We start from the raw sequence: 26,113 nt of genomic DNA, 5'->3' as shown, positions 1-26,113 counted from the left end.
AAGGGATTTTCGCTATGATCAGTTTTCAAAAATTTCGCAAATCGACTCTTCAACGTTTGTAATAAACTTTGTCCATCGAGTCCTTTTGTCCAAATAAACCATTTTGCATAATTAGTTTTTTCATACAAGAAGTCTCCATACTCCATACAACATTTGAAAATCTGAATCTCGAGAAAGGATTTTCTGATCGATTAGGTGTCTTCGGCAATGTTGTAGATTATGACAGGTTTTGACTATTCAGAAGACAACGCTTATATCCGCGTAGCACCTAGATTTAAAAACTGACAAAACTCTCTACAATCTTTTTGAACATTGCTGATCCGAAATTTGGTTGCTAAGATACGGCCTTGCAATGCGTTTTTTTTTTTCAATAAAAAATCAATAGCTTTAACTTCCAAAAACTAAAAAATATTCTTAATTAAAAAAAATTAACTTATTAATTTTTTTTATTTTTAAGATTTAAGAATTTTGAAATATTTAAATATTTAAAAAATCCTTTTGTGAATATAATTATTTTTTTTTATTTTTTCATTTTTTATTTTTTATTTATTGTTACAATTTCTTTTGACTTTTGCCTTTTTGAATGTTTCATTCATTCTGAATAATGACAGCTGGACGTTTGTTTGCATCAGGTTTCCTATCTCTTTCTAGCAATTTTTTTTTTGTCTGGCGACTTCTAGCTGGTTTTTTTGACTAACCGCCCGATGACATAGCCAGCCAACATACTTCGCAGGGCTGTGACAGCTCGAGCTCGATCATTGTTTGCATCAGGACACTGTGACGATGAGTTCATCATTTTTGGGTTAAATTATATTTTTTTCACTGGGCCTAGAAAGCCTTATATATGACCCCTTTTCGAGGTTTCGAATACTCGAGGCCTGTATTTATAAACGATCTTGAATTCCTTTGTTTAAGGGGGTTAAAAATGGATAAAAAAAATTGAAGTGGTAGGGTTTTTGTAACAACAAGTTTATTAAAAAAATGTTATAAAATGGATAAACTAAAAAGTCGGATAATAAAAATAATGGCCTATCTACAATCACTTAGCTTAGAACATCTAAGTAAAGTAGTTACTTAGGAAAGTCTGCAACTTACGTTCGTCATCCACAATCAACTTAGAAAACTTGCTGGGCTGATATACGTTGCTATGCAGTTGTTTGTTTACCTTTGATATGGAAACGTCAACTTACCGTAGATTTTGAAATTTTCCAAACCAAACGTCAGTTTCTAATTTGATTACTTTTCCATTGTAGAAACTCAGATTCATTTCCATTGATTCAAATTACTAAGCTACGTGAAATTTTCTAAGCTAAGTGATTGTAGATAGGCCATAACTTTTACAGCTTTTTTTTCTTAACTTATTTTTATTAGGTCCTTTTAGGTGCTGTGACTAGGTTGGGACATAGGATCAGTAAAACAATATGTAATAACAAAAAAAACTCCTTAAATTCCAAACTTGGAGATCATACTTTTACAGCTTTAAGCTGCAAAAATAAATGCTGCTCTAAAAATCATTTCACCTACCGATCCTAACACAATCGATGGACAATTTTTCATCCAAATCAAAATCATTTTTTTGTGAGACTCCAGAGAACTGCTTTTTGTTTTTCTTTTTACAGCCTTATAAGGCTTTCTAGGCCCAGTGAAAAAAAAATATAATTTAACAATGATCGAGCTCGAGCTGTCACAGCTCCCCAGTCACGAAATATTCTAGCAGAGCTGGTTCTGTCAGAATCCTGCTAGAACGATAGAACATTTCTGCTAGAATGCTCTAAGAATATCCAGCTCTGTAAGAACTCTGCTAGAATCCTGCTAGAACGTCGTGACTGGGTCTGCTTGATCCATCGTAAAATGTTGTGTTGTCAATTAATTTATTTTTTGCACTAAAATTAAAAAAGTTATCAGAATTTTTTAATCGTTTTTTTTACTGTTGCACATATTTTTTTTTCTTTTTTTTTAAATCAGGGCCCTACTTTGCAAAATAGCTTCAAAATTCACCTCAAAATCAAGTAAAATCCTCGATAAAATCCGAAAATTCTTTTCAGGATTTCGGGAACAACTTAGAACACTAGAGGTTCACACAATTTTGCTGATCGGTACAAATTTTCACCTCAAACACTTCTTTTACTTGAAAAAAGTTATGCTTAGTTGATTTTATTTCAAAAACTTTTAAAAATATTAAAATTAAATCTTTCCGTGCCACCCACTGTCATTGTATTTCATACCACCCTGAAAGCACCCATGAAACTCACCACCACCACCATCTGTCTAGCACCGGGCTTGTACCGCAAGTTCAAAACAAACTTGGCCAGCCCCCCAAATTCGGCATCACTGCTGTCAAACGCACAAACGAAGAAGAAGAGAGGAAAGCGAAAGAAAGAAGAGAGGCTGGCTGGCTGGCTGAGGCCAAAAAAGTAAAGTCGAAAAAAAAGTGACAAGATGGTGTTGTTGAAGCTGAAACGAGTTAAATTTGGATTTATTTTGCTGCTCGCGGTCGGTTTCACGCAAGGTTCGTTCCGATTGCGGGGGGAAATGCGGTCCGGGAGTGTGGGGCGGTGGAATTCGGTTCCGTGGCGTGTGTTTTGGGGGTGAAAAGTGCGCTCGAAAGATCCATTTGGTGGAAATGATTTTTTTTTTCGTGTTGGAGGAAGAGAGTGCCGAGGGGAATGGCCTCCCGAGAACCGATTTAACTGGGGGGCCAAAATGGATCAACGATGGGGACCCCTCGCGGAAGTGATCGCCACAACGGGCTCGATTGTTCCGGGATCCGTGTGTGTAGCGGAGAATGGGGCTCGCGATCTTCTCCGCTTCTCTCTATCTCCTTTTTTTTTCATTCTGGGCCTGTGTCTTGGCTTCATTCATAACCCCGAGAGACGCAGCCTGCTTAGCTGGAGGAGTTCGGAGCCAGACATGACTCCTCAATGTCGCGACAGAAGAGTGGAATCCGGCGAGCGCGCACTGAGCAGGCGGCGCCGACGACGATCGCGGCCGTCTTGGATTTTTGAACTCGCGTCGCGGCGCTGGAGTTGCTTGGAGATGAGCCCGTGATCGAAGATTCTAAACGGGAAAATGCGATTTTTCATGCGGAAAAGAATCGCAGCAGGCAAATGCGTCGTTGTTTGCTCGTCTCAGAATTTGGTATTGATCGCGCAAAGGTTTTGGCGTTTTTGTTTACGAAACTGCGAGCTATTTAATTGGTGAATGGATGATGGGAAAATTGTCGCTGAAAAATTCAGTGAATTTGTGTGTGGGCAAAGTCACCAAAAGGGCGTTCGGTTACGGAATTGTGTGCTAATGTGTGCAACGTAATTAAAAATGTGAATTAAACAAATTAATAAATTCTTTATTTTTTATGCTGGTTTCTTTAATCTTGAATTTAAAGTAATTTTTATTTATTTTATTTTTTTGCTGGAATCGAATACTTAATAAAAACTGATGATACTAAATGGTCAACTTTTCCTCGAGAAAAAAAAGTCAACCATTTCAGTGCTAAAAAGTTCAACTTTTTAGCACTTGTGCACTGTTTTGGAGTTTGACACTTATCTTGACTTACTTTTTTTCCCAGGCGACATGCACGGCAAGCTGCTGGACGAAACCGAGGAAACGCTGGACCTGGAGGCGTACCATCCGAATCGTGATCTTCCAATACAGAACTCGATCGTATCCCATCAAAGGTGAGTTTGTGCGTGCTCAACGGCGACGACCTTTCGGTGGCCAACCCCGCATCGGCCGCATTTCGATGGCGATAACCGAACTCTGATAAACGCGTCTGCGCCAGACAGATTGATATGATTTATGCTGGCAGTAAAATGTTCGCTTATCAGACGGATTGTTTTGGTTCGCCGAAATAACGATACAATTGTATTCTCTCTTTTTCTAACACACAATTCTATCATGCTCGCAAAACTGTCCTAACTTGTGGTGACCCTCGCGAACATAATTGATGCGCGAACGGAAATTAACCCCATCGTCGTCGTCGTCGTGGGTTGTGAATTTGCAATTACTGCGAAATGATGACCCCCGCAAACAATGCGGCTTTTTGTAATCTCACTCTTAGAAGACACTCCAAATCGAAGCGACGCATGAAACGAAGGTAACGGAAATGAGTGAAATTTCGTTTTTCAAGAATTTTATGTTAACTGAATTTTCAAGCTTTTTGGTATCTCTTGATTTTACTTGCTTTTACGAGCGACTGGAATTTTTGCCTAATTTTGTTCATTAAATTTTTCGTTTTTTTTAATGAATTTTAACTATTCCAAAAAATTATTTGGTTTTACATTTAATTTTTCAATTTGAACCAAACAAGAAATTTAGCTTATAGAAACGAATTTATAATTTAATTTTTTGCAGCTCTTTTTACTCATTTCTATAACATATTTAGTTCCTTAAGAAGCCGTTACATTATAGCAAATAAGCAAACGAAAAAAACTAGCTATACACAAACAAACGCCGCTTTGCAAACAAACAGTTAATTTTCCTAGTACTCTAAAGCACAGCAAACATGTTTGGAAAACTTGGTAAAATAAAAGTTTCGACAAACATACAACCTTTTGAATTTTTAAAAACATTTTTGATTATTTTTACTTTCAAAAAAACTGTATAATGTAAAGTAATTTTTTTGTAAAGTAATTTTGTGGTGGACAAGGTAAACTGTCAAACTCCAAACAGGTGTGTTTTGAGGAGGCATTAGATTATTGCAAACAAACAACCAACTCGTACTTTTTTATTTATATTTTTCATTATTTTTTCTATTTTGTTCTTTCAATTTTCTTTTGTATTAAATTCGAATAAATAATAATAAATTTTGAGAAACCCTAGATATTCTTTTTTTCTATATTTGACTGTCAGTTTTTTTTTTATTTGTTGTGTTGCGTTTTACATTAAAATCAAAATTAAATTTCAATATCCATATTTTATACTTCATCACCGCCATATTGGCCGCCATCTTGGATTAAAAAATTCTAAATCACTGCACTCAAACCCCGATGGTTCGACACCAACTGTTGTCAAACGAACGGGGCCACTTTTTAGTTTGACTCCCCTTTTACACGGAATTCACACGCACTACCAAACGTTTGTTTTGATAGTGTGCGTGAGCGCCGTGTAAAAAGTGACGGTTCGTCACTTTTTAGTTGGACTTTGACCAACCAACGGGGTACAAACTAAAAATGTGACGAAAAAGTGACCAACCACCAGGAATTGAGTGTATAGAGTTACAGGGTTGTTACGGACGGCGCGGATCTGGCGCGAATTTGCTGGCTAATTTTGCTCAGGCGCGGATTTCGCGCGGATGGCAATTTTGATAAATAAATTAATTGAGAGAGATAGAATTACTTTCAAGTTATTAAGAAAAATATTATCAGGAATTACGATAATTAGTTTTTTTCCTTTGAGTGCAACAATTTCATAATTTTTATTAATTGAATTTTCTTCTGAAAATGTTTATTTGTATTTTCTTAGTACGAAACGTGAAGATGAATGAACGTGAATGAAATGAAGATGAAGATTATGTAGAAATTTTTTTTTATGTTTTTTGTCATTTCTTAACATCTCCGGCTCTGAATATTTAATTTCTTCTGAGTTTTGAGTAATGATTTTTAACCTTATTTATTTTTAATTTTATACTGGATTTATTCAATTTTTAATTTTGTAAATCAAATATTACAAACATTTCCCGAAGATATAGACATTAGAATCTGTCACAAAAACTATTATTAGGGCTTGTTCTGGTGGGCGCTTGATTGGACGTTACATAAGCTGGTCTCAACTTTCGAATTTTGTAATGGAATTTAATCGGTAGAAATATTTTTTTAAATAAATTTTAACATTCTTGGCAAAATTAAAAAAAATCAGAAATTCAAAAATTCGAAAACAAATCAAAATACATATTATTTTTTTTCGAAATTTCTAAAATCGTAATTTAAAAAATCTGAAATTTCGAAATTAAAAATTTTAACATTCTGAATTTCTAAATACCAAAAATTTGGGTAATCAAAAATTTTAAGATTAAAAAAAATCAAAATTAAAAAGTCAAAATTTTAAAACTAAAAAATATCAAATTAAAAACAATATAGAAAAAAAAATTCTCAAATCTAAGATAATTTAAGTATTAAGCTTATAAATTCTAAAATTCTTAAATTCTAAAATCCTTAAATCCTAAATTCTTAGGTTCTTAAATTCCTAAATTCTTAAATTCTTAAATTCTTAAATTCTTAAATTCTTAAATTCTTAAATTCTTAAATCCTTAAATTCTTAAATTCTTAAATTCTTAAATTCTTAAATTCTTAAATTCTTGAATTCTTAAGTTCTTAAAATCTAAAGTTCTTAAATTCTTAAATTCCTAAATTCATAAATTCATAAATTCTTAAATACTTAAATACTTAAATACTTAAATACTTAAATACTTAAATACTTAAATACTTAAATACTTAAATACTTAAATACTTAAATACTTAAATACTTAAATACTTAAATACTTAAATACTTAAATACTTAAATACTTAAATACATAAATACTTAAATACCTAAATACTTAAATACTTAAATACTTAAATACTTAAATACTTAAATTCTTCAATGTTTTTTTTTAAATTCTTAGTTCTTAAATTCTTGAATTCCACAATTTTTGAAGTTCTATTTTATATTAGAGATTTTAAAATTATGAAAAGACATCATATTATCATATTATAATTTTAGATTTTGATTTTATTTTGAGTTTATATTTTTGAAGTTAAATTTTCAGGTTTTTAAATATTGTATTTTGTTCTTCGGATTGGTCAGTGGAAAAGGGAACGCGTGGACTGTATTAAAAACTAGATTTATTGCGGAATAAAAAAACACGTCTTTACCGCGCGAGCAGCTTTTTAGTTCTATTTCTTCTTCTCCTCCTCTTCGTTAACTACTTCCGCCAGTGGCGACAAGAAAATTCTAGAGACTAGCTGTCAAATTTAGAACGCTACAACGTTTCTTACACTCTTAGGTTATTTTGCGCGTAACATATTTTCTATTTTGAAGTTTTTTTTCATGACCCTTGCCTTGACCGTCTCTTGAGGATTTTTTTAAATGGATTTATTGCTTTCATTCTTTTGGAGCTTTTAAACATAAAACGAGTTTTTTTAATCAAATACTTTCTGAATTAGTTTTTCTTCATTAAAAAATAAAATTTCTTAAATGTTGGTCGCGATATTTTTTATATGGCGTAGATTTCGCGCGGTTTCGGATTTTATGTCGGCGCGGATTTGGCGCGGATTTTTTTTCGACTCTCCCGTAACAACCCTGAGAGTATTGATCCTTGCACTGTAACTTGGATTTTGCCCGCACTTTTGACAGCAAAAATTCAAAAATCTAGGCAACCACCACACTGTTTATTTACATTTCCAGTCGCAGTTTCCACCAAACTGAACTTTTGCACTTCAAAATTGCGAGTGACAGCTTAAAAACAAGCGATAAACCTCGGTTCTCTTTGATCATTTTTGAGGAAATTTTAAATTTTCCGAGCCAGTTTGACAAGTCGCAATAGTGCGATCAATAGCAATAATTTTGTGCGAAGTCCAAGTTGGTGAGAATTGCGCAATAGTTTAGAGATCATAATTAAGCTCGACAACGAAAAACAGAGTGCATAATTGACAAAGGGAGCGCGTGGTCGTAAAAAATATTCGGAGTGAAAAGTGATTTTTTTTTGTGTGTGCCTTTTGTTTCACATTTTTGTCGTGTATTGTGTGCTGCGAAGAGATTTGAAATTTGCTCGCGTTATCTGAATTGTAGAAACAGTAAAAATATACTGATAAGTCCAGCCCATAGCACTTATGCTCGGTTGGCACGCGTTCGATTAAAAAAACTTTCTAAATCATCACTAATTTATCTTTCCGCAGCCGGCTGCCTAAGATTTATAAATTTCAACCGATAAACAAAATGCTCATGGTCACATCACTGCCATTCGTGAATGCTGACCTCATACCCATCTACTAACCCCCTCAAAACTCATGTGATACTTTGTCGGAGAAGCAGTCGATTGGGCGGTCTCTATCACTCAAGTATCGGACTAACATTCCCATCCACTTCCTTGTGACCCTACCACTGGTCGTGGCCGGCGCCGGTATTGATCAGCATGATAGGGGCCTTTGAGAAGTTGCGAAGCGAGGAAAGACAGCTCCCACTCATCTTCCACGGCTCGTGGATGTAACTTCTGAAGGTCCTGGTCAATAACGGAGTAGCAACTGCGGGTGGGCACCTATGCTTATGCTTATGCTTAATTAAGCTCGACAACGAAAAACATCTTTTCATGATTCGATTATCCGTAGTGAAATTTGTCCAAGGCATTCGGATAATCGAGTCTAGATTGTATTTTAAAAGGTCCTCCCAAGTCAGGAATTTCAAAAAAAATATTCGCTAAAAATCGGGAATTTGTGATTTAAAAAAAAAAAAAGTCGGATATTGCAAGCATACTTGTCTGGAAGTCATTTTTTTTTTTTTTTTTTTGCAATCAATTCGTCTTGAGCACTGATCTTAAAATTTTAAGTTTGATTGCATCTTCGACAAAGGTAACAAAAATGTTTAACAGACCGATTCTTAGCAAAGCTACACCAAAACGTCACTTTTTTCAATTTTCAATGTGATTTTTTATATGAAAAATTTCATTTTAATTATGATCTAAACATTGCAATGTGCTTTAAATGCGTTTTCTTATCTGAAACGCCAAAAATATTGACCAAATAAGGTCTGCAAGTCATTGAATCAGAGAGGAGTTTTTTTCATAAATCTGCTCCTTTCGTTGTCCCGTCACGAAAAGAAATGGCTGGCAAAAACTCAAATCTCAACCAAATCTTTCAATTCAAAGAGCAAAAGATTCGTTTTTCAATTTGTGATAATGTGTAGAAGAGCAAAAGTTTTAAAAAATCAATCCGGCAAAACTGTGTCGATTTTTTTGGTGTGCCTTTAAAAATTCCAGTTTTACGATGTTGTCCCGTAACGCTACATTTTCATTTCAGGAAAAGCACAGGTATAATATTGTTCATTATGCATGTCATTTCTATGTTGGAAAATCAATTATCTTTTCAAATATGTAATAACATTGGGGGGTTTCTTCTTTAATTGTGCCACTACAGCCAAAACGCTGAAAAAAACTTGGGATTTTTTTTAAAAGGAGCCGAAGAATCGGTCAACAGCAAAGCAGCAAACTGATTTGTAAAAAGAGCTTAGGAGAAATATACCCTTTTTAATCAAACACCTATCTTCGTCATATGGAGAGTTTGGTGCTCGATTAAAGCTCCAAAAATACTATTTAGGCTATAAACTTACCAGCAACAGCACCGCCTCGTGTAAGCACGCAAATTTATGCCATTTACTGGCCTAAAAGATCGAATTTAATGCACTTTTGATCATAATTTCTTTTTTGCGATCCCATTTCTCATCGTCGAAAGTCGCCATCAATATCTTTTCACTTGCGCTAACGTTATGAAATTGCTTCCAACTACCGGCAACATGTTCTTTTGCACATTAGTTAGTCACTCACTTGAAAAATAATCCCGAAACATGTAAATAATTAGCAAGCGCCATCAAAAAAAAACAAACGCGCCAAGTCTTTTGACGTTTGACTTTTGACGACCCATTCCAATCGAAGGCTGGAACAGAGGGTGGCCACCAACACCACCAGCAGCGCCTGTTGGAGTGAGCCAGTGATGCCAACAAATGTTCTCTATAAATGCTACTTTTCGTGAGTGTTCGCTTAAAATTTTTATCAATTTTGGCAGCACTCAGCAGACCCAAAAGAGCGCTGGAAGAAAAAAGAACTATGCTGAAAATAGGAAAATGGGCGTGGCCCAATGCATTCTCGACTGATTAGAATACATTTGGGATTTTTTTTTCTAAATTCTTGTAAAAGGAATAGAATAACTTTTAGTAAAAATGAAAATAAACAGAAATGTTCAACAAAAGTTGCTCTACTCGTTGGTATACATGGTTTTAGTAAATTTCAAGGAACACTCCAGATTATCCAGCATCATTCAAACACGACCGCTTATTAGGCTTAAAATGGGTAGATTTCCCCTAGTTTTGATTTTGTCAGATTGCTTGAATATTTGAAAAAGATTTCAACTTGAGCATAGCAAAAAAAAATGTAAAAAAAATTAAAATCATTCATTCATTATTCATAATTTTTTTTTTTCAAAATATTGATTCCTGTAAAATTTTAGTGAGTAAATAATGAAGATAAAGCTTGTTTTTATTTCATCGTAAAAAATCAACTATCAAATAAAATCCCATCTTTTTGTCGTTATTGTTAAATATAAATTAAAACTTAAGAAATGATGGCAATCAAAATTCAAAATGCCAATACAAATCCAAGAAGAATTTGTTTCTCCTGAATATGATTTTTCAAATAACATTCCAACTGCCAATCCTCCCACAAAAGTTGGAACGGTAACTTCAACTCGCTGGTTCTCGGCCATAACTTAACCAATCGGGACGATTCTTTTTTCCTGTGATTTGTAAGAATGATCCTAGAGGTTTACAGAACTAAATTTGATCAAGTCTGCATTTTTTGCGCTCAAAAACATCGTTCCAATTTTTTTGTTTTTGCGTGTAAGGGACACTCAAAGCGTGTTCTAGCGTGTTGCTCGTACTGACTCAGAGCAAGGGTGAGATGTAGGTGTAAGGGCAGTGCGTGTTCGTCGGGAACCAAGCGCATAAGATCGGTCAAGGCCCGTTCTTACACTGAAAATTGCGAATTGCGAATTTTGCGTGTAAGGGACCATCCATAAACCACGTGGACATTTTTCCACGAATCTCCCCCTCCCCACCCCTCGTGGACAATTGTCCATACAAAAAAAATCTTTTTTGTATGGATCATGGACAATCGCAATAAAAATTGTGCACGTGGTTTATGGATGGTCCCAAAAAAAAATTGCCAAAAATTCCGCGGAGGCTGTCTTTTAAAAAAAGTTTTAGAAGTATTTTTTGTATTGTTTTATTTCTATTTTTAACTAAAATTGTCAATAGTTTGATTCACTATGAAATTTTGTGCGATTGTAGAAAAACTTGTTCATTTTAAATCATGTTTTGGTAAGAAATTTGCCAGGATTTGGCAGGCTACCATAAAAGTATCTATAAACTTAGGAAATGTCAAAATTAATTTAATTATAATTATTTAATATTTAATTTTGGCCTTTTGTCTATTTCTTGATCGATTTCTTTGCATCTGAGCATTTATATTAATTTTAAATAAGTAGATCTGTGAATGATTTTCATTTCAGGCCATTTCCTGATTACTTTTTATTTTTGTATTTCTCTTTTTTGAATTTAGTTATGCTAAAGAAAATTTATTCAACAAGTTCCTTCGATTTTTTTTTTCATTGTTACTGTTATTACTGTTTAAAATATCGTTGATTTTTTAATTTACGAGTGTTTTCAAATATTTTAGTTTCCTAAACTGCGATTTTTAAATTTATAATTCAAAAATGTTTGTCTCACAAAGTCAAAGTTTGTTAAATTTCACACACGTTCAATCTGTTTTTGGTTCTAAAATTTCAAATTATTTTTCATATTTCCTATTTGTTGTTTGTAGAAAACATACGTTATTGAGGAATTAATTTTATTTTTTTAAAGCTACAATCAATTTGTTTTCCTCGAGTTTACTAGTTAATTCAACTTAATTTGCAAGATTCTTTAATATTGTATTTTAGAATGTCTTGGTTTTCTCTTCGTCAAGTTTTTCTCTAACCGCTTTCTTCCCTCTTCCTCCCCCCTCACAGATACAAATGCTACAGCTGCGAGCCGCCCGACTGCGCCGACATCCACGCCCACCTCTGCCAGAACGCGATCCAGTGCTGGAAGTCGCGCATCCGCGACCAGTTTGGCCACGAGAGCGTCTCGCGGGGCTGCACGACGACGCACGAGCAGCTGCCGCTGTACTGCAACCAGAACCTGATGAACAGCAGCGGGCCGAAGAAGCGCCACGCCACCGGCACGTACAACATCGAGTGCTGCACGGGCGATTACTGCAACAATGGGAGCTTCCCGGAGCTGCCCCCGATCGAGTATCCGGACGACGTTACGAAGCTGGAATCGTCCACGTACATTCTGAAGTGGGTCGGAGCGATCTTCGGGCCGATCGTGGTGTTTGGGATTGCGGGGGCAGTTTTGTTCCTGTGTTTGCGCCGGACGCACCACAAGCGGTTGACGGCGACCCGGAGCAAGCACGATCCGGAGACGTACTACGCGAGCGACGAGATTCTGCGGGCGACCAGCGCAGGGGATAGTACGCTGAGGGTGAGGATGTCCTGCTGTGAGTGTAAAATTCACAATTTTAACCTTCGATGCTTGTGTATTTTTGCAGGAATACCTCCAACACTCGGTCACGTCGGGCTCGGGTTCCGGCCTGCCGCTGCTCATCCAGCGCACGATGGCCCGCCAGGTGTCGCTGTGCGAGTGCATCGGCCGGGGCCGTTACGGCGAGGTGTGGCGCGGCATCTGGCACGGCGAAAGCGTCGCCGTCAAGATCTTCTTCTCGCGCGACGAGGACTCGTGGAAGCGGGAAACGGAGATTTACAGGTAGGCCGTTGGCGCGTTTTGCGTGACCATGACTAATTGTGTCGTTTTCGTCCCCCAGCACGATCCTGCTCCGCCACGAGAACATCCTCGGCTACATCGGGTCGGACATGACCTCGCGGAACTCGTGCACCCAGCTGTGGCTCATCACGCACTACTACCCGCTGGGCTCGCTGTACGACCATCTGAACCGAGCCGCGCTGACCCACCACCAGATGGCCATCATCTGTCTGTCGATCGCGAACGGGCTCGTCCATCTGCACACCGAGATCTTTGGGACAGAGGTGAGAGTGCGACGACTCCTCGCTCGATTCAGTCCTGATCTTCTTTTCCTTCCAGGGCAAACCAGCGATCGCTCACCGGGACCTGAAAACGAAGAATATCTTGGTACGTATCAACGGCACCTGCGTCATCGCCGACTTTGGCCTCGCGGTCACCCACAGCCAGACGACGAACCGCATCGAGATGAGCAACACGGCCCGGGTCGGCACGAAGCGGTACATGGCGCCGGAAGTGCTGGACGAGAGGTTGGTCTTGTCATTCGCACCCACAGACAATTTTAAACGCAAAAAAAAACCCCCTCACCTTTCCAGCATCAACCTGGAGTGCTTCGAGTCGCTGCGGAAGGCGGACATTTACGCGATCGGGCTGATGCTGTGGGAGATTTGCCGCCGCACGCTGTCGAACGGGATCGCGGAGGACTACAAGGTGCCGTACTACGACTGCGTCACGTCCGACCCGAGCTTCGAGGAGATGCGCAAGGTGGTGTGCGGGGACAACTACCGGCCGTCGATACCGAACCGCTGGGTGTCGGATCCGGTGAGTGGCATTTTTTTTGTTTGCTTTACAGGAGATCTACGTCAAACTAGCAGCAGCCGTAATACGATTCCGTTTAGCACAGATTTGGTCTGATAGTGCTTTGGTTGTAGTAATTTGATTTTGGAGTAATTCTCTAGAATTCAACATTTTTTAAAGAATCTCTCTAATTATGTTTTTTTTAATTGGATGAAACTTGCTGATTATGATTAGAACTTCACTGAAAAAATGGTACACCCGACTTTTTAAATGAATTTAATTCCTAAAATAAGTATGTATTTTAAAGGAAAAATTTTAATGGTTGAGAAAATTTTCTACAATTCCCTTTTTTTTTACTTTGTCGATACTGCTTGTTGAAGTTTAAATTTTTCCTCTTGAATCTTGGATTTCGCCATGTGATGTGATGATTGTCTAAACCAAAATTGCCTAGGAATTGATGATTAGAAAAAAAGAACCAATTCCACCTGGAAGACGTGTGAATGTTCCACTGTTTAGAGGGGACAAGGGGAAATCTCCCAAGTAAGTTTTGCTTGGAGTAGGACACAGTATTGGGAAACTGTAAGATCTAGGATACGCTCTAATCAAAGGCTTAAAATGATCAACAATTCAAAACGCTTAAGTTAAAAAAAATTAACACAAATTCAAAAGTTTAAGTAATTCAAAATAAAAGAATTCAATTTTAAAAATTGAAAAAAAATGAAACGATAAAAATCTAAGCAAACTTTGAACCAAAATTCTTTAATTCCTAAATTCTTTGAATTTAAAATCACAGAAAATCTGAAAATTTTAAAATCATATTTAAGTTAAGGAACCCAGATATAAAAAGATATAAAAGATACAAGGACCTCGGGCAATCGAAGAAAGATATAAAAGATCCAAGGACCTCGGGCAATCGAGTGCAAACTGTTTTTTTTTTATTTTTTTTTAAATTTCTTAATTTTTGAAGATTGTTTTTTTTTTTTTTGATGAAAATTTAAAAAATCTAAATACAGCAATTACCCACGAAAACAGCATGATTCGAAAAAAAAGTTCTCCGATCGGGATCAAATTTTTTCTGGGGGATCCTTAGCCAAAATAATTAGACTCGTATTTTTTTGTTTTGCCATTAGGGTGACCTACGCCGTGTTAGGGTGGTTCGAAAAATGACAATCATATCTCCGCGCCATTTCATCCGATTTTAGCTGTCCTAGACGCAAAAGAAAGGTGATTAGTTTGGCTATTTGGGAAAAATAGTAAAAAGTTTCAAAAATCTAGCTTAACACTTGAAAAGGTTGAATGAAAACATAAAATGCTGCTTTGAAGGTCTCGGGACCAAAGAGCCTATGTCTGAAAATATTTTTATCGGATTCCTCAGAAAATTTCACATAACATATCAAAAAATGGTGAAGTTATGTTTTCGATACTCTGAGATACGATTTTTTGAAAATAAAAACTGGGTTTTTCGACGCGCCACGCGCAGAAATGGAAAAATGACGAAAACGGGAAAAAACGACTTTTTTCACTAAAACTGCGATAACTTTAAAATGTCAGCGATGACCTATACATGTTAGGGTACCAAAATTTTGAAATGGCGCGGAGATATAACTTTTTAAAAAAAGTGGTTTTTGCGAAAATCGACGAAAATTTCCATTTTTCGAACCACTATAACATCACCTTAATGGTCAAACAAAAAAATACGGTTCTAATTATTTCGGCCAAGGATCCCCCAGAAAAAATTGAGCTCGATCGGAGAACTTTTTTTTCGAATCATGCTGTTTTCGTGGGGAATTGTTGGATTTTCTTACTTTTAGTTTCTAAACATTCGAATTTATGTAGCTATTTTATTTTTTTTTTTATTTTGAGCTTTGAATTTTGTGAAGTTTGATTTTTTTTTATTTATTCTAGGTTTTTTCTGTATTTGTATTTTTAAATTTCCTAAGGCTGGTAAAAAAAATTATTTAAGGTTTTTTTCAATGTAAATAAGGGAGTCGAGGGACATAAACTTCTAAAAATTTGAGTATATTCGAAAAATATATTTTTTTTGAATATTTGATAAGGTTTTTAAAAAACTCTAATAAAGTGAAAATGCATACAAAATTTCGCTTCGTCTAATCCCCATATTGCAAATTTTGAGAATTTGAGTATTTTCGAAAAAAATACGGCATTTTGTGAAATTTATAGTATTTTCAACAATAAACTACAAAAAAAATGCATGCAAATTTTGAAAATTTAAGTATTTTTGAAAAACAAGGCAATTTGTGAAAATTTTAGCATTTTCCAAAAAAAATTAGGTATAAAGAGAAAATGCATACAAAATTTCTACTATTTTTGGAGTATTTTCGATTTTTATTATTTTAGTATTTTTCAAAAAACTAAACAAAAAGTGAAAAAGCATACAAAATTTCGATTAGTTTGATACCAGGGTGGCCACTCAAGTCGGGAAAAAGTCGGGAATTCGCCAAAATCTGCCAAAAATCGGGAAAAAGTCGGGAATTTATGATTTTTTGTCAAAAAGTCGGGAAAAGTCGGGAATTATAAGCATGCTTGATTGAAAATTATTTTTTTAACTCTTAAATAATTTTGTAATATTTTGTACAATTCTCAAATTGAATTCACTCAATTCTGCTTTAATAACTTACTTTAAATTTAAGGTTCTTTTCACTATTTCAATATATTTGAGTACCGTCAGTGGCGGTGACATTGGGTCTGGGGGGTGAGATTGGGTCAAAGTAATTTTTGACGGATTTTACCATTTCTCAGGTTCTTCTCAATGAAAATGAATTCTGTTGAAAGGGTTGTGTAGGGGACATCTTAAGATGACTTCGCTGAAAAAATTTCGTTCCTATAACAAATCCTGTTATTTTGGCAGCTGTCTTAAGTTGGGGTACGTTTTTGGTCAATAATTACCTCTCGAAAAATCATTTTTCTAATATTTTTGTTAGAACCGCGGTGGAGATCGATCAGCTGAGAAAGATCCACAACGCAGTCTTTGTGTGTGATGCGTGTTATGCATTGCACGGGTATGAGTACGATGCTGGACACTGTAATAAAACATTAGATGAAATTGTCAACAAATTAAATGATCTCGCGTGTGTCGTCGAATTGGTAAAAAACTTTGAACAAAAAGTGCGAAAAATTGTTAAAAGTGAATTAGTGAAAAATAACTCTAGTGTGACAGTGCAAAAAGATAATAAGGAGCAAAATGGACGAGTTCTTCGATCAGAAACCAAGAAAAATAAACCGGAAACGCCAGTGTCTAATGTTGCATACGTTGAGGAGACACCCAAATCAACGTTGTCGTTTGCGGAAGTGACCAAAAATGGGCGCGGAAAGCAAAAAGTAGCGAAACCACCAGATGAAACAGAGCCAACAGCCCCAAAGCAGTACAAGAAACCGGAGCCGGTTATCGTTATCAAGCCTAAGCAGGGTACGGAAGCCGGAAGCACAAAGGAAGAGCTGAAAAAGAAAGTGAACCCGAAAAATTTGAACGTCAGTCGCGTGATTCAAGGCAAAGATGGAGCGGTAATGGTAGTTTTGAAGGATGAAGGATCGTCGAAACAGCTGAAGGAGAGTGTTAAGAAGGCAATGGGAGATAAATTTGACGTGTCTGTACGAGAAAGCATTAAACCCACAATCAAAATAGTTGGAATGAATGAGGAGTACGAGGAAGAGGAACTACAGGAAACGCTGGTCAGCCAGAATGACGTCTTTCAAGGTCTCAAGCATTTCAAACTGCGGAAGTTCCTGAGCAACCCAAGGCGAGAATATGCACAGTACTCTGCGATTGTGGAACTGGACGCTGCGACATTCTTTAAGGTGATGGAGCTGGAAAAACTCAACGTTGGATGGGACCGTTGCCGCGTTTTCGACGGTGTGGACGTTCTGCGTTGTTTCAAGTGCTGTGGATTCAATCATAAAGGTGCTGATTGCAAAGTGGAAAGTGAGATATGCCCGATTTGCAGCGAAAATCATCGCGTGAAGGAGTGTAAAGCGACCCAAGAAAAATGTATCAACTGTGAAAAGTGCCGTGTAGAACAGAAGCTGGATATTGCCGTTGACCATGCTGCCTGGAGTGTCGACTGTCCTGTTTACTTGAGGTTCAAAAAACGACGAGAAAAACAAGTCGATTTCACGCTGTAGCAACCAGAGAAACCGGAAGTCATCAGTATGAACATTGCTGGAATATCGTCGCACTTTGATGAGCTGGTGGATCTCGTAGAGAAACTAGAGCCAAAAGTTGTTATCCTTACGGAAACGCACCTGACAGCATCGCACCATCTGGAGAACTACAACATTCGGAAGTACAACATGATAAACTGTCTCTCGCGATCATCTCACACTGGAGGAGTGACAATGTTTGTTGACGATCGCCTACGAGCGACAACTGTTTCGAACCAGACTGCGGGGGATAATTGGATGCTGGCGATAGAGATTCACCATCATCAATTCAACGGAATTTTTGGAGGAGTGTATCATTCACCTAGCAGCAGCGACAGGGATTTCTTGGACAGCTTTGAAAACTGGCTTCAACAAGTTATGGCTGATGACAAAACGAATGTGATAAGTGGTGATTTCAATATCTGCTGGAATAACGAAGGCTACTCAAGGGACCTGAAAAACATTGCGGATGCAGTTGGACTAGAGCAAAAAGTTTTGGAACACACTCGGATCAGTGTCAGAAGCCGCACTACTATTGACTTGGTGTTTGCAAACGTTGAAGACTGTACTGTAAAAGTACTAGAAGATTGGAGAATTACAGATCACGAGACATTGGGAATCAACGTGGAAGGAGTTTGTAAAATAAACATGCCGGAGAAGAAAACGGAGTACACATGCTGGAGAAAGTATTCTAAGGAACGGCTGCAAAACACTTTATTGTGTGATGAGACCCTGTGGAGAAACAATTTGCCGGTGGATGAAAAAGCACAGCAGTTTAGCAGAGCTCTAGCAACAGCAGTAGGACAACTTACGGAAACACGTATGCGACGCTCAGCAGACACCAAACGGTGGTTTACTCCACACTTACAAGCGGTGAAACTAAAGCGAGACGAAGCATACAAAATTTTCAAGACAACGAACAGCGCGGAACACTGGGAACGGTACAAACAATTCCGGAATGAGTACGTGCGGGAGCTGCAAAAAGCGAAAAATAGTTCGGTTCAGCAAGAGATTCAGAGCTGCAGTGGGGATTCAAAAAAGTTATGGAGATGTTTAAAAGATTTGATAAAACCTGGAGGAACGCCCGAAAAGGAAATTATCTTCGACGACAAAACTGAGCCGTGCAGCGATGAAGAGACGGCGAACAGACTGAACCATTACTTCATCAAGAGTGTGAAGGAGATACACGATTCTATCCCGACTGTGAATCAACCTCAGCAAGACCCGTTACCAACTGTGCGTACGCTGGACATCTCGGAATTCAGTCAGTTCCAACCCATTTCCATGGAAAAGCTTCGAACGATTGTAGCAGCGATGAAAAACTGTGCAGGAGTCGACAACATCTCGAAACGTGTGTTGGAGGACGCTATGGATGTTGTAGGAGATAAGCTGCTCGATATTATCAACAGTTCATTGAACCTGGGTGTTTTCCCTCAAGAGTGGAAGAAATCTGTGGTGGTGCCGATTCCGAAGGTACCGAACTCGACGCGTGCAGAAGACCGGAGACCAATAAACATGCTGCCAATCTACGAGAAGGTTTTGGAGACGGTTGTAAGGGAGCAGCTGGTGGAGTACGTTGATCGGGCCGGATTACTTATCGAGGAACAATCAGGATTCAGAAAGCAGCACTCGTGTGAATCAGCACTTAACCTGTTGATGCTGAAGTGGAAGCAGTCTATCGAGAACAATAAGTTTATCCTGGCGGTGTTTGTTGACTTGAAACGTGCTTTTGAAACTATTGATCGGCGGAAGTTGTTGGAAGTGTTGCGGCGAAACAGGATTAAAGGGGACGTTTGGAGGTGGTTTAAAAGCTATCTGGAGTACAGAACCCAAATTACACGGTATAACAACACAGTATCAGAAGCAGAAGCAGTAGAGTTAGGTGTTCCACAAGGGAGCGTGCTGGGACCACTACTGTTTATCCTTTACATAAACGACCTGACGAATGCACTTAGGCGGGCATGTGTTAACCTGTTTGCTGACGACACCGTGATATATATTGCTGGAGACAAACTAGACGAGTGCTACGAGATCATGAATAACGAGCTGGCAGTGTTCGCGGATTGGCTGAAATGGAAGAAGCTGAAACTGAACGTCAGCAAAACAAAATACATGGTGGTGACAACAAGGAGGAGTGAAAGTAACTGTACAATATCTGTCGACGGTGAATTGGTCGAGCGGGTTAATGCCATCAAGTACCTTGGTGTAATGTTGGACGAAAAGCTCTCTTTTGCGGAACACGTGGACTACACTATTCGGAAAGCTGCTCGGAAGTTGGGTGTCCTGTGCAGAATCAATCGCTACCTATCGTTTGACAACAAAATTATGGTCTACAAAACGCTGATTGCACCACATTTTGACTACTGCGCTTCAATTCTGTTTCTTGCCACGAACCAGCAACGGAAGAGGATGCAGATCGTACAGAGTAAAGCTATGAGGATGATACTTAGATGTGACAGATTGACACCAAGAATTTTGATGCTTGACTCTCTGCAGTGGATGTCGATTAGGCAACGTGTGGAGTATAGTACATTAGTGTTTATTTTTAAAGTTGTTAACGGATTGGCACCACAATACTTGACAAAAACTGTACAGTGCGGAAGAGACGTTCATCGACATTTTACTAGGCAAGCAGGAGATATCAGATTGCTGAATTTTAAGAAATCGTGCACACAGAACTCGCTATTCTACAGAGGATACAACTTGTTCAACATGCTACCGGAGTCAACGAGAGCGACAACTAATCTTCGTGAGTTCAAGAAACTGTGTAGACCTTTTGTAAGGCAGAGACCTTTGGAATGAAGTGGCATCCCATAGGTGTGGCTGTGAAGGAGAGCATGTCATGACGGTCGGCTTCTCTATATCGGTTCACGTCCTAATGAGGATGTCACTGGGCCGCATATGAAACAGTCCAAAGAAACGCGATTCTGGGCGCGGTAAACCCCTATGTGCTCATATGTGTGTGGAACAGGAAATGATTCCAGTACCCAAAGTGGATGTAAGCAATCTGGTGAAATGAAAAAGACTCTTGAAAGTATGAGCGCCTTGAGATGACAAATGAGAGAGACGGATGGGCATACACGGAAGTAGAGTTAGATTTAGGACACTCTCAAATACGGACAATTGAATTATCGAAAGATATCTGCTCGTAATCCTTCCATGCTACAGAGATGTGTATGGGTAAGAGGTGGGCCATCCAAGGAAAAAAAAAAAAAAAAAAAAGAATTGCTCGAAAACTACCCAAATGTTTGAAAATCTCCACTTCAAACACTGCAACGTGTCAATACGATTCCCTCGAACAAGAAACACTGTTGGATGACTTGTTTTACCATATCGTTGTATTTGAGCATCATTTTAGTTTCATTTGACCCAATGTCAACCCCTCTAAGGGGTGAGATTGGGTCAATTTTCAAACAATAGGCATTTAAGGTAGTGTTCATCAAAATCCACCATATTTTGGGATAATGTTAGTAAACTATCTAAGAACAAACCTACGTTGAAAGATTTTCGATGTTATTAAAATTGTTTTTGTTATTAAGAAAATTCGAGAGGTGTATCGTTTTTTGACCCATAGTCACCCCCACTGACGGTATGGAAAAGCTGTTTAAGACATTCAAAATCTTAATTAATGTTGGAGTCTTTGACACAGATCTTCATAATATTTTTCATGAATCATATGATCTCTATAAATTTTTGTTTATCATACAAGAGGTAAAGTTAATGAAAAACTAACATAAAAATAGAGCCTAATGGCCAGCTTAGAGTTATGATTCTATTTCATTTTGTCACATAGATTGGATATTTGAAAACAGATTCCAACTTGAGTTTGGCAATGGTTTTTTGGTAAATATTTTTAATTGTTTAACTAAATTCTTTAAGTAATTAAAATATGTTTTTTTTTAATCTTGCCGTTAAACTTTTTTTGTGAGTATGGTTAAATTACTACTATACATAAAGCTTGATTGTTAGTTTTCGGAAAACTAAAATATCGAATAAAATCCAAAATTTAAAAACTTTTTTTACGTTTTGAAAACATAAAGAAAATTTTTAAATTGCAAAAAAAATTGAGAGTTGTTGCAAAACTGTTTAAAAAAATTGTCTCTTGAAACATTTTGCTTAAAATAAGCGGTAAAACAAAATCATATCTAACTGAATGTTCATTGAAAAAAAAAAACAGTTAAATACTGACCGCTAGACAGAGTTCGGAAACTCACTCACGGGTTACTCAACCATGAGGAAAAACTAAGTTACCTGCGAGTAAATTACTCAACACTCTCGGTGAGTGTGAGGGCTTTGCTCATTTACTCACAAAGAGGGCTATGAGGGCTCATGGCTATTTTCGAAAACAAAATTTGGAGATGTCAAACTCTACATTGGTGAATTTCTTGCTCACTCAACAGCGAAAAAGTAGTCCTGATGGTAGAGGCGCAGTACTATCAAATAGAAGTTTTTTTTTATCACAGTGGTTCAAATCCTGATTTTTATCTGTTTTTTTTTTCAGCGAGTTTTGTCCTACCGACGGATAGGTCGGAGGTTGTTTAGACTAGGAATGCATCTGCGGGTGGATTTTAACAGCTTTACCAGCAGTGGATGGCCGTGTTGCTGAGGTAAGTGGCCACTCCCGGTCGTCGACAGTTGTATAAATGTGTTATGCTGCAGAATCTGGACATCCCGAAGAAGTTGCAGTAGCCACCGGTGGCTTTGGCTTGGAGGTTCACTGAAAATTAAAAAAAGCCGATCCAGTGCTTTGGACAGATTTAGGCTAGAGCCACCGGCATCCGCTGAGACTCCACTGGCGAGTCCTGGTTCTTAAGCAAGACATATTGGTAGAACTGACAGCGGGAATGGCCCCAGTTGCACAGCTGTCGAAAGGAGTGACCATTACCCACAACAACACGGCCATCTTCTTTTGGTATGGCTGCCAACATCCACCCGCAGAAGCTGCCCCCGTCTGCGGCCTCCGATTTTTCCCGCGGTAGGTCATTCCACAACAGATTTCGACCGGTCGCCCATCTTAAAATTATGAAAATAATTGCCCATCCGCCAGCCGCTGGACTTCAACAATCCTAGGTTTCTTTTTCAGCAATGAAAAAATATACCAGACAGACAACAACAAAAAGTATATGTCTAATTAATACAAACATAAAACCTTCGGATTTATAGACATTGACGCTACCTCGAATGTAAAACTGATTGATAAAGACGTTTGATTTTGGATTCATATGTTCATTGATTCTATAAATAACAAACTGTTGGAAACGGCCTACTCACGCCCTCATTTTACTCAAATATGAGTAAATTTACTCAGCCCTCACACTCACGGTGAGTAACGAGAGTGTTTGCTGTGAGGAAGCCTACTCGATTTGTGAGTGTGAGTGGTTTTCCGAACTCTGCCGCTAGATAAATTAACATTGATTTTAAAAAACAATATCAAACATTACAAAATTAAAAAGGGAATCAGGCAATTTTTTATGTATTTTTCTAAATTCTTTGAATGAATAATTTCAGCAATTATGTTTTAATCGTTCTTTTATTTAAAATGATGATGAAGTTTTAAAAAAATAGAAACGTTTTTTTTTATTTCCAGTTGAAACGAAGTATCAAAAACTATACTTTTGCCAATTTAAAAAATAACATGAATGTTATAAGTATTGTTGAACTTTCGATAATTTTTTCAAAGACTAATTGTTTGTGTTTCTACTCTGAATCATAATAATGAAGTTCCGTTTGTGATGTTTTTTTTTCAATTGTTGTTTAGTTTCTGTATTTACAAAAAATGCCTATATTTGTATTATTTTTAAATTCATTTAATTTTTTTTTTCGGTGGTTTTTTCGGCATTTTTAAAATTATGGTGTTTTGTGAAAATTTCAGTATTTTCAAAAAAAATCAAATAAAGTGAAAAAGCATTCACAATTTTGCTTCATTTGATACACATGTTACAAATAATAAAAATTTGATTACTATGAAAAAATACGGCATTTTGCAAAATTTTTAGTATTTCTCAGAAAAAAAGTGAAAAAGCATACAAGATTTCGCTCCGTTTGATTCCCATATTGCAATTTAGGAAAATTTTATTATTTTCGAAAAAATACGGTATTTACGGTTAACAATTTTTATTTTTATTTAACGGTTAACAATTTTTATTTTTATGCTTTAAAACTTATAACATTTTCAAAAAAATATATTATTTATTGAAAGCCTTCAAAAGTCAACATGAAATGGATGAATTAAGTCGATTTTAGAATGCTTTTTAAGATGAGTCAGCGATAACGATTGATTATCGTTTTTTGCATTACGTAATTAAAGAACCCTTTACTAAATATATTCAATTTTTAGGGATTGTCGCACATTCTCAGGCGCTCTCGGTCAGAAAATACCTTCCCAAAATACTAATTCTTCGATATTTGCATGCCTTTTTTTGTATGGACATTAGCGAAAATTTTATGGTTGAATCAAAGATGAAAAGTTACAGCTATGGCCATAGAAAAGGCCCCAACCCAAATTAACTCAAATGAAAAAAAAAATATTTTTTACAAATTTGCCTGTTTTAGAAGCAGTTGTTTGCTTTCTTTTTTTTCTCCAAAATCATATTAGATTAAGTATCAACAATAAAATTTTCTAAATTTGTTCCTCCTTCTCCTCCTTTCCGCTATCAGTTCCTGTCCGGCATGTCGAAGCTGATGCGCGAGTGCTGGCACGCCAACTCGAACGTCCGGCTGCCGGCGCTCCGGATAAAGAAGACGCTGCTGAAACTGGCCAGCTCGGACGAAACGGTCAAGCTCAACTACGACGGCGAGGTTGTCGTTTGATGATGATGATGATGGAATATCACCCCCCACAAGAGAAGAGAATCATTGCAAGAGGAGAAATATCACAACTTTGAGTTTCTGTTTTTGGTCGCGTCGAGGGTGAACGATGATGATGATTGATTGTGTGGATGTGGGAGGAGTGAACGAGTCTCGAGAGAATGGCCGTCCGAGTCGGAATACGGTTCCAGTGACGAATATCTGTGTACATATTTAACTCACACACTAACACACACCCTGACACATTTGGTAGAGCTAGAGGAGAATCGTCCGCAGCGGGACGATTCCATATTTTGAACAACACTTTTGTTACGGTTAAGGATACGATAATTTTAAACATTTTATTTTAAAAAATAACGCATGAAAATTTTTAGCAGAATTTTCGGCAACTTTCTCCGATGATAGGTTTGTACAGTTACTCTTAAAATTCAAACATTTAATTGCATGATTTTATTTAAATAAATGTAGTTAATTCGATGCAAGCAAACAAAAGATCAGAACAAATTCAGTATTATTAACTGAATGTTATAATTATAATTAATACAAAAAAAAAACGATTTCAAACTACATTATTTACACTAAACAAAAACTCACTGAAACACTAAAGAAGAAGCAAATTGGCAAACTCAAAACAAAACAAAAAACTAGGAAAAAAATTGTGATGGCACAGTTGCTTTCTAAAGTGACCTAAAAATGTGGAAAAAAGCGACGTTTTCCATTTGCCTTATTTTCCATGATTTCGTTGAAGAAAAAAAAACAGAAACGAAAATTTAAAACAAAAGTGCCATTTATTTTACGATTTCACGTGCATTAACATTTTATTAAACCGTGTAAATAGTTGAATTAGCAACGTTAGATAAATGTGTCCTTCCGGTAGACCCCCCCCCCCCCCTCTCCTCCCTCCTCAGATTTCTCTTTGTTTCAAACCTTGCTGTACGGATTGTGCGTGCGTGTTTCCATACTAAACTGCGTAGTTTGAACAGACAACGGAAAGCAAGTACACATTCGCTGAGGTGAATAGAGTTTAGCGTGTAGTGTTAGCAGCGGTATATAATTCATAAATATTTATATGGCAATCGTTTTCGATTAATTGAAGAAACAAAAAAAAAACAAGTGAAGTTAGTTAAATGAGATAACATTGTGTAATTATAAGTTTTTCCTTTTTTTATATTTTGAGCAATAAATAATAGACGTATATTTAGTTTTTAAACGGAAAGTTTGCTGATTTTATCCGAAAAATTCCATCAAAACAACCCTTCTTTATCTTATCACTGAATAGTTCTATCATTGACTAAGTGCATCTCCAGCGCCAGTAGCAAAAACAAAATAAATAAAAAAGTTAAAAATTTAAAAAAAAATTACAAGTTAAAATTTCTTTTTAATTAAAGATTTCAAAATTTGAAAAAATCTAAAAAATTAAAAAAAATAGGTTTTAAAAAATTCAAAAACTAAAAATCTGAAAATTAAAAATTTGAAAAAAAAATTAAAAAAATTCAGAAGTTTTAAAAAATTTAAAAATATAAATCAGAAAAATTTAATAAAATTAAAAATTTTAAGAATAAAAAAAATAAAAATTTTAAAATAAAACCTAGAAAAATTTAAAAAAATATTTAAATCTAAAATCAAAAAGAAATATTAAAAAATAGAAAAACTAGTAAAAATAAGAGCTTGAAATAATTTATAAAATTGACGAAAATATAAATTTAAAAACTAAAATCTAGGGTTTGAATTTGTTTACAGGGCCTAATCATAAGAAGGCTAAAATTCAATAAATGAAAAAAAAAATTAAAAAAAATAGAACTCTATTTTT

The 26,113-nt window shown here is 36.6% G+C and overlaps 1 protein-coding gene across 2 annotated transcripts; it reads left to right on the top strand.

Moving 5' to 3' along the window:
• Positions 1-2,351: 2,351 nt before the first annotated feature.
• LOC6046852 (activin receptor type-1) lies at positions 2,352-25,513 on the top strand. 2 transcript variants are annotated; one of them, XM_038262431.1, is made up of 9 exons: positions 2,352-2,509; positions 3,566-3,674; positions 4,058-4,093; positions 11,748-12,264; positions 12,332-12,546; positions 12,605-12,827; positions 12,883-13,070; positions 13,137-13,362; positions 24,154-25,513. In XM_038262431.1, the coding sequence occupies exons 1-9, from the start codon at positions 2,440-2,442 to the stop codon at positions 24,304-24,306; spliced, it is 1,737 nt and encodes a 578-aa protein (XP_038118359.1). In that variant the 5' UTR covers positions 2,352-2,439; the 3' UTR covers positions 24,307-25,513. The 2 variants fall into 2 exon arrangements, with proteins under 2 accessions (XP_038118359.1, XP_038118360.1); XM_038262432.1 differs by lacking the exon at positions 4,058-4,093.
• Positions 25,514-26,113: the final 600 nt, after the last annotated feature.

Source organism: Culex quinquefasciatus, chromosome 3 (assembly GCF_015732765.1).
Source record: "Culex quinquefasciatus strain JHB chromosome 3, VPISU_Cqui_1.0_pri_paternal, whole genome shotgun sequence".
NCBI classification, from domain to species: domain Eukaryota; kingdom Metazoa; phylum Arthropoda; class Insecta; order Diptera; family Culicidae; genus Culex; species Culex quinquefasciatus.
Note: the sequence above shows the minus strand (reverse complement) of the source record. Positions and strands in the feature narration are given on the sequence as shown.

Coding starts and splice junctions, on each gene's coding strand:
- LOC6046852 (XM_038262431.1), top strand. CDS start 2,440: ATGGTGTTGTTGAAGCTGAAACGAGTTAAATTTGGATTTATTTTGCTG. Junction 4,094..11,747: donor AAGCGACGCATGAAACGAAG/GTAACGGAAATG, acceptor CCCCCCTCACAG/ATACAAATGCTACAGCTGCG. Junction 13,363..24,153: donor ACCGCTGGGTGTCGGATCCG/GTGAGTGGCATT, acceptor TTCCGCTATCAG/TTCCTGTCCGGCATGTCGAA.